Source organism: Vigna unguiculata, chromosome 3 (genome assembly GCF_037176805.1).
Source record: "Vigna unguiculata cultivar grain cowpea cultivar isolate G323 ecotype 2 chromosome 3, ASM3717680v1, whole genome shotgun sequence".
Classification (NCBI taxonomy): domain Eukaryota; kingdom Viridiplantae; phylum Streptophyta; class Magnoliopsida; order Fabales; family Fabaceae; genus Vigna; species Vigna unguiculata.
The window spans coordinates 17,183,310-17,192,743 of NC_140794.1; the positions used below are offsets into that span (position 1 = coordinate 17,183,310).

The 9,434-nt window shown below is 34.0% G+C and overlaps 1 protein-coding gene across 1 annotated transcript; it reads right to left on the reverse strand.

The window, feature by feature from the left end:
* Positions 1–1,821: 1,821 nt before the first annotated feature.
* On the reverse strand, positions 1,822–4,615 carry SGR5 (C2H2-like zinc finger protein). Its single transcript, XM_028065932.2, has 3 exons — positions 4,186–4,615; positions 3,610–4,009; positions 1,822–2,796 (listed from the first exon to the last, which is right to left on the reverse strand). The coding sequence occupies exons 1-3, from the start codon at positions 4,295–4,297 to the stop codon at positions 2,019–2,021; spliced, it is 1,290 nt and encodes a 429-aa protein (XP_027921733.2). The 5' UTR covers positions 4,298–4,615; the 3' UTR covers positions 1,822–2,018.
* Between the last annotated feature and the right edge of the window lie 4,819 nt (positions 4,616–9,434).

A 9,434-nucleotide genomic window follows, 5' to 3' on the forward strand; every position in this document is an offset into this window, starting at 1 on the left:
TGTCTTTAGCCATAAAACTCTTCTAGAATAAGTCATCAAGAAAGAAAGTGTATTAGGAGGAAGAAAGGCAAAAAAATATTTAAAATTCTTAATATTAGAAAGAGGTTAAGAAGGGATAATCATGAGTTACTTATTACTTGTCTTTTCCAAGAGTGTGTATTGTACTTAGTTTTGTAATAATATTTGATTATAAACTTTTAAGAATTTATTTAAAGAATAGCTGATTATAGTTCAAGAATTAGGATGAACCAGCATAACCATCCATTTCTCTTTTTGTGTAAGCTGTAACTTAATTAATACAAAATAATGGTTGGAGTCCATACTTGTGAAAAAGGTCTTTGTTTCATTCCACTCCTTTTAAAATCTTCCTCTTACTTTAACATCACCCTTATTTAAAATTGGAGGAAGAAGAAAAAATATCTATCACATGACCAACATCTTTACTTTTTTTTTTCTTCTATATTCTCCTTTTTACTATCTTAATATCACGGCACAAATCAAAATAACCAACGAAAATAAATATAAACTGTATTACTTTCAGTAACTAAATGTCATATGTTTTCCTGAAAATTTTTTTTTTTAATATTTCTTTTTTAAAATATAATCATTTAATAAGTTTTTATTAACATAATAGTAATAACAACAACACTTTTATGTTTATTCATATTCATTATATACATATTACTAAGTTATTAAGTGAATTTATTTTAGAAAGAGAGATATATGAACATATATATTTTCTTATTTCACGAAGCAGATTGATTATTTATCCTATTAAAAAAAGTTGAAAGTATTGTTTTATAATGGAAGTTGCAATATTTTACACTTATGTAAACAGTAAAGCAAATTATAGAAGCGGTGTGAAATTTAAAAGGAGAAGAAGGCGATGGTATTTTGCAGCTTAATTAATGATAAAGCTACTGTACGAGGCCTATGCGCTGACACTGCACCCCTCCCCCCTTCTCCACTGTTAAAAGCATGTGCATCTTTAGACCCTTGTGTGCGTTTGTTTATGCTGAGAGTGACGAATGCCTGTCACTACCATTTCAACTGTGGCACTGAAAAACATGGCATGTTTTTTTTATATATATCTGCATTTAAAAGGATCGTTTATTCAAGGAAAATGACCCCTACCTCTTTCACCCTTTTCCTCCCTCTTTTCCTTTTTGTTTTCTCACATCCAATTCCATCTCAAAAAGAAGATTTAGCCCCCCCTCTTGCTTCCTATACACAAAATGGTCCCAACCATGGCATCATTCACCCAGATGAATGTCACATGTATCATTCATTTAATATTACCCAAAGGGTCCATCTGTACAAAGCTACCTGACACATCAATAACATCATGCTCTACTCCTACAACATTAAAGACATTAATGTCAAAAAACTAAATAATTGTTATAAACCATTCATCCCTTTTTTTCCTCACCACATGCATGCATTGCCTCTAATGTATAGTCCGTAAAATCCACAAACACCACCTATTTCCAAATATAATCATTAATCTACCCCTGAAATATCCAGAATTGTGTTTTTCTTTTGATGCAGATATACCTTCATTTGTTACGGAATTGGAATCTGCATTCACTTATGCTTCTTTTCTAGGTACAGTTTTTAAGTATGGACTCCAACCATTATTTTGTATTCATTAATATCTTCTGAAGCAGAAAAATACATATAGCTTTGCATGATCTTGGATTTTAGTTTTCATACAACAAATGAAATATGTTAAATGGAGAAAAACAGGTTGCAGCTCACCTTTAAACAAACCTTCAACAGTCAGACTCTCAAATTCCTAAACGCTGCATCTCAACAACAATATTATAATAAAGAATATGAACTTTCTTTGAGATAAAAAAACAAATTTCACCTTGTCAAGAAAAGAAAACATAAAAGAAGCAAGAGAGAAGAAGAAAACAACAATTTGTGAAATCCTCCGAATATCTTTATATCATATCATGTCTCCCCCTTTGCCTGAATAAAGCTTGTCTTTTCTTTCTTTTCCAAGTATATGTCATTCATTCTGCTTCTCCTTCTGTTGTGGCTGAAGACATGTAACTCATCACAATGGAGGTCTCTTCTGATGGAACCCCAAGAGTTGAAGACTGGAACTGTTGCTTGCAACTTTGGCATGTTATTTCCAAAACAGTGGAGCTTATCTTCTTCATGGCTTGCTTTCTCAACTCTTCAGCCTTTGCCAGTTCAGATTGTGCTTGTTTCCTTATCCTTTTGGCATTCTCAAACTCAAGTTCAGCTATCTCAATCTGACGTTTGGCCTCTTTCCTAGCTTCTTCAGCATAAGCCTTTTCTGCCATCGCCAACTTGAGTTCCTCAGCTGCAAACTCTTTCAATCTCGCCACTTCCAATGTGGAATAGTCACTCACATTATTATTCCTTTCAGGTGGGCTCCTATGTGCTTCTGAACACACTCTCTCTTCATTTCCTTTGTCATTACTACATGACCCTATTGAAAGTTTCAAACCATAGTTCTCCTTCGGATTTCGTTTTTCTTGAGAATTTATTGAGGAGGGTAAGAGCTGAAGTTCTAAGTTCCGAGAGGTGGTGGATTTGTTATTGTGTATCTCTGAAGTTAATAAGACTGTTGCTGGTTGATCAGCAGAAGCTGGTTTTGGCAGTGGAAGTCCTTGCAATGGTGGGGCTATGCTAAAATTTGCCTCACTAGAGGGACTTGCGCTTGAAGCTGTTCTAGAAGAGCATGCAGGTTGCAGTGCTTGCAACTCTGGCCGGTGCTGTCGCACAGTGCATGCATCTTGGTGTTCTATGAAACTCTCTACCCTGAAAAGGACAAAGGTTTAGGTAATTAAAATAAACAAGACCGTGATATACATTTATATTCTTGTCCCTTAATATATAATTGGCTAAGGGGGAAAAACCTGGTCAAATCAAACAAAGATATATATTATGTATGACGAAAACCTTGTTAGTTAGTGTTTCAAAAACATGCACTTATAAAATTAATTATTCGAAGGTCCTGTCCGTGGCTTCAGTGGACAAGTTTCAAATTGAATAGTTGATTAAAATAAAATAAGACAGAGTGATCAAATTAATGAGGACATCATAAGTTCAAATAAAGAATGAAAAATAAACTGTTCCCTTCTACATAAGGACTTTTGTTTGGGTCTTTAGCTTATCAACAGTGGTTTGGAGATAGACTGGTCTTAAACTTAAAAGCTGCCATAGGAACTCTCCAGGTGTAAGGCGTATGTATGCAATATTCATAACAACATCATGCTTAGGGGTTTGAAAATGTCTCAACTTACATGTTTAAAGACTTCCAAAATAGAATATTATATATTTAATAACCTCTAGAAGATGGAAAATCTTTCACATGGAAGGTATCTGAGATTCAGAATTTTTGTTTCTCTGCACCGTCCTTGTACCTAGAATTTAGGGTTTGACCGTAATCACATAACAATTTAAGAAGTAAAATAATAATAGGTATTAATAATAGTAGTTTGGTTTTCAGTTATGGAGGCAAAAACAATTGCTGAGCAGGGGCTGAATCTGAGGAGCCAAAAACACAGAAACCAAGAAAGAGAGAGAAAGGTGGAAACTTTGAAATAAGGTGGAAACAAAACGCAAACAAACCTGGAAAAGACACGGCCACAGTCACAGGAATGGCCCCTGGTGCCACAGGTTTTGATGTGTGCCTTGTAATCAGATTGAACAGCATAGCCTTTGGAGCACTTGTCACAGACCCACTGCTTGTGATTGCTGTGCTTCCTTCTGAAGTGCTTCTTGATGCCCACAAGATCCCCAAGGGCATGGCAAGGGTCATGGTGCAAACAGCTTGGCTCGGGACACACAAATACTCTCTTCTTCTGCCCTTGTGTTTCCCTCTTGAGCAATTTCCATGGCACCTTGTGTCTTCTCCTGTGCATTTGAAGATTCTGATCCCTCTGGAACCCTTGGTTGCAGATCTCGCACACATATCTGTCAGATTCCAGCAAGGTGGTGGGTGAGAGAGACACAACCTCAGCATCTGGATCTGCATAAATAAATACATATGCACACAGGAACAGCATAAACAGCAGCAACAACAACAACAAAACAAGAAGGAAAAAGAAATTAACTTTAGAGAGAAAATCCAAAGCCCACGAATTTTGTCTCAGGTAAAAGCCTGAAAGTTGAAACTCAGCCCCGTAAAAGGGTAAAAAACTTTACCGGGTGTGCCTGCGGGTCTTCTTTTTCTTTTGTTGGCCACCCCATTTTCAGATAATGCAAAGGCGGCATCAGAAGAAGATGGTGCACCAGAAGAAGCACTGTTGTCTAACATGGGTGGAATTTTTGTGCGTGTGGCTTGAGGACTATATGTAACTACAGGAGGATTAATTGTGACGAAGACTAGTACAAGTGGTGAGGTTGCAATAGTGGGTTTCAGCTTTACTAGTATGGAAAAGAAGATGAGGAATGATAGTGGCACAAGTGAAGGAAGAAAGAGAGAGTAGGAGATAAAGATAACAGAAATAATAGAGAGAGAAAAAGGTGTTGCTTTATGTAATCAGCTTTCTTTAAGGCTTTTTTTCCCCTAGCTTTTTCTTTCCCACGAGCTTTCTTGCTTTGTTGTTTCATTGACCCCTCACCTCGAGCAGGTAAGGTTGAAGGCAAGTCTTGTTTATAAAGCTCCCTCCGTAGCGTGTGTGTGTATGTGTGTCTTTTGCTTCCTGCTGACCCTATCCAATCAACGTTTGGTTCAAACTTTGAGCCCCCACACGCGGAATTTTGGACAGGAACAAAAAAAACATCCTCTTCCTCTCTGATCCAACCACACAACAAAAACAACCACACTTATTCGTCTTATTATTATGATTATTATTAATACCATCATCATTATTATTATCACTGTAATTTGCATGAACTCCGTTATGCATGACCTCATCTTCTCCCTCTCTCTCTCTCTCATCACGTGACATGCGCGAGACAAAGTCATTCCGTCACACCTAACAACGGCGGCCGCACAAATAGGGCGGCTGGCAGACTCAACACTTCCACCAAACCTGGAGGAGACAGTATATGTAGAGATCTTCCGTTGCATCCAAATATGAGGAAAATGGCAAATGACTCACACACACACACACCATATCCAACTACAACATATACAAGTTTAATTAATCGAATCAGTTAATTAATCAAATCAGTGACATCAATTTTGGTTTTTGTTTTCTTTATTAAGGAAGAAAGACCATACTTGCCTTCAATCAAAGGATGAAATTGATTTAAGAGTCTTATTTTGTTTTAAAAACTTAAAAGTCATTATTCTGTTTTTTCATGTGAAAATGTCTTACTTTTAGTTTAGGACTACAAGTATTAAAAGGTAATCTTAAAATTCAAAAGTAGTCTAATTTTAAGCCGGAAGACAAAAAATAACCACTTTAAATTTTGGAAACGGGTATATATTCCAAAATTGAAGAATAAAACAAATATTTAGGCTAACTAAAAACGACAACTATTGAGAAATGTGTTACCCTTTTAACTTATAATTGAATATTTATTTAAATCTTTAACTTATAAATTTATTTATCTTATTTTAAGATATAAATTCTATTTTTTTTTCTTTTGAACAAGCGCGAGTTTGTTTGATTTTTTATTTCGAAAAAAAAAATTTAAAAGAAAAACATATTTACTATATATTTTTATATATGTTTATTTTAAGTAGAAGTCACAATATTTTGATAACCGAGCTAATTAAACGAGCAGGTACTCAAACTATTAAAAAAACGCAAAATAATTAAAAAATGCTAATATAATCTAACCTAAGTAATTTTTATTTTATAAAAATCACTTATTATTAATATTTTTCAAAAAAATCATTTAAACTTAAAAATTTTGCTTGATATCTATCCTCACCACTTAAAAAACCACATATTTCCTCGCCACTAAAAAAGATATATTTCCTGCCAATTTGTTTTTTTTTTAATTGTTTCTTAGGAAACACTTGCAAATTATTGTCACTCTTTTCTTCATTCATTTTAATACGTTTAAAAATTTATATATAATAATATTATTTTATTATTATTTATCATGTGTTATTAGGATTATTTATTGTTTGAATATGTGGTTTAGTATGACTTTTCTATAATTGGTTTCATGCATGCATAAATTTAGTTTGTTTGATGCTGAAATTATGTTGTTGCATGGAGTGAACATCAGTTCAATACAAAAATTTATGTAATTTCATTTTTGTATAAGTAGATCCTAACTAATGTCTTTGTTTTTAATCCAAACACGGGATATAATATGTTGAAAGGGAGACCAACTGGAATATCACATGGATACCGCTCATGGTTATATATTTTTTGTCCATTTATAATTGTTTGGTTATTTATCTTGCTCAATTGAAGTTATTAATTATGTTGGTATTAATATTGTACTATAATTAACAAACTTGAGGGTATGAATGTGGATATTATGTTTTTTATAGTTTTTATAAGAACTAATTTATCAAGAATCAATTTTGTGTTTGTTGGGAGATAAATATGCACTTATCACGCCCCACATTTATCCTTTTATTATGTTATTTGAAGTGGACAACATGACTTGAGTTTTGATTGGAGTCAAAGAGGGGAGTTGCAGCTTATTTCTCCAACACATGCTTCAATTGAAGTTGAGACATCAAGTGGTTCTAGTGAGACTTGGCGCGTAATTATTTTGGTGAATTGAATCTACAAGTTCGTGACTAGACAATATAAATTGTTTATGGTTGTTTATGATGTGATGTCACTATTTTGAGCATGACTTGTTGGTTTGGACAACAAGGGCTTACTTGTTCTTTACACTGCTAAATTAGTATTAATTGATGCACTAATATGCACATTGATAAATTATTTATTTTTGCATAACCAAGTGGCTTGAAGTAGAGTTAAGCTTAAATGATAGACATTGCAACTAGGAAGGTGAAATTGGAAGTAGAAGTTATAGAAATTGATTTGGTTTGAATACCTTTGGTGTTGCTTTTGGCTGCTATTTTAGGTGTGGTTTGTGTAGATTATGGTGCTTTGTCACTTCTTTGGTTCAATTTCTGGTGCACTTTTGCATTTTGGTTTGCCTATTCTTACTACTTAGAGTCATTAATTGTTATTACTAGCTTTGTTTGAGTCAATTGTTTATTATTTTTCTTGATTTTCTTTGAATTCTTGGTTGTGAGACAATATACTTTGAGTTGAATTATTGACAATATTACTTAAGTGGAGATTGAATCGAACTTTATAATTTAGCTTAAGCACTTTATTTTACATTCCTAGCAATAATTCTAAATACATTGTTTAGATTACTCTTGTCTTTTAAAGTGCTTTTCTCATTGTCATATTCTATTTTTTGTCACATATTTACTCTCTTTTGGTTTAGTCATTACTTCATTTTTGTGCTTTTCAGTTTGTCTTCAAATTTTCCTTGGATTTGTCAAAGTTTTCCTTTCCTTGACCTCCTAAGTTGAGCTTAGATACATTACATCTTTCACTTTGATCTTAAATTCTTGATGGATTGATTGAAAGTTCTTTGAAGAGCTAAAGAGTAACTTGAGAGAGTGTCAATAAACTTTCAAGACTGAAACACGAGTGGTTTGAGTGTAAACGCGTAATGAGTAGTAAGGTCCATTTGAAATTTTTATCTATGCTAACCATTCACCGTGGTTTGTGTTCGTTCTTATCTTCATGGCTTTCATTATAGACATGACGTCGACTTTGGTGAATTATGCTAATGTAGTGGTGGCAAGTATCATTGAGTAGAATGGCGTAAATTCTAAACTTAGAATGACCGCACAAGCATGACGAACAATTATTGCCTTCTGAAAGAACAAGCACTCTTAGATGCTCCAGACGTGAAGGTTATAAACATAGATCTCATTAATGTCCTAATGGGAATGTGGGTCCCATGACTTGGGAAGACCTCCTAGATTACATTAACTACTTGAAAGAGGTAGAAGGGAAGTCAATACAAGAGTTCAAGATGTTAGAAAAAGCAAGAAAAGTGGAAAAATTGAAGATAGAACAAGAGAAGAAAGAGTTAAGAGAAAGAGAAGAGAAAGATCTAAGAGAGAGAAGAGAAATAGTGACGAGGGAAACAAAAAGAGTAAAGAGAAAAAAAGCAAATGAGTCTCTCTTAACACCCCTTACATACATGGTTGAGACAGAATCTTTAAAGTGAGATTACAATACTTTTAACTGGTGTTCCTATTTATATCATGATTCTACAATTTCATTGGGAAAACTTACAAACCCATCTCTTTTTGTCTTGACGCCTAGGAAAGACTTGTATATTAATGAGAAATGACATAAATAATGGGATGAAGGAAGATGATAGCAAAGGAAGAAACAATACTAGAAAAATATGAACATGTTTCTAATAATATGCTTGCTTTTTTCATGTAGTGAAAGTCCTATGGGTAGTCAAAGGCTCTCTTTTTCTTTTGTAGTGTATATGTGTGTTCTTCTCTTTTGTTCCATTAAGAATAAACCATTTGTGTTAAAACTCTTTGATGTGTTTTTTAGGTTGGTCATTGATCCAAAAGACGATCTCCAACCAGCTTGATAATAAGAGAATGGTTTTTCCCTATATTCAAATCTCAATTTAGATAGCATTTTTTTCTTACACTATTCTGGTTTTTCATGCTTTTAGCACTTATGTTTGTGTGTGTTTGTTTGTAGGTAATAAAGGTCAAATTTTCTCCAAGTTGGAGGCAATGATGAAAGCTTACACTAGTGCAGATTTAACATTTTACTTCGTCTTATAGGCCTCGGTTATAGTAGAACCAAAGCCTATAAGGAGGCGGTGGCATTTTTACAATTTTGTCCAACTATATTGCCTTGGGTCTCTAAAAATCGGTGCAGTAAAGGGACTTTAGGCCTCGGTTACAAAAGAACCGAAGCCTATAAGGCTGCCCAGTAAGCAAAAGGGTTAAGTATATTTTTAGTCCCCGAACTTTGACCCCAAATTGAAATTCGTCCCTGTCTGAAAGTTCGATACATTTTGGTCCCTAAACTTTAGAAGTGAATGAATATATTCCTTTTAACCGAATTATGTTAACTTTTTTTGACGTGTCGAACGCTTTTCATATTAATATTGGAGTTTTTTACATTGTTTGACACATTCTTGGTTCAATATCTACTGAGAAATATGTTCAACACCTGAAAAAATGTTAACGTAATTGAGTTTAAAGAGCTATATTCAATTATTTTTAAAGTTTAGAGACCAAAATATATTGAAGTTTCGGACAGGGACGAATTCCAACTTTTGGTCAAAATTCAGGGACTAAAAACATACTTATCCCGTAAACAAAATTTCAAAATTGCCACTAGCATCAGCATTTTTAGCCTCGGGTGTTTAGGGACTGAAGCAGTAAAGGGACTTTAGGCCTCAATTATTAATTGAACTGAGGCCATAAAGCTTGTTAAATTCCCAAATCGTGAAACCCTTTC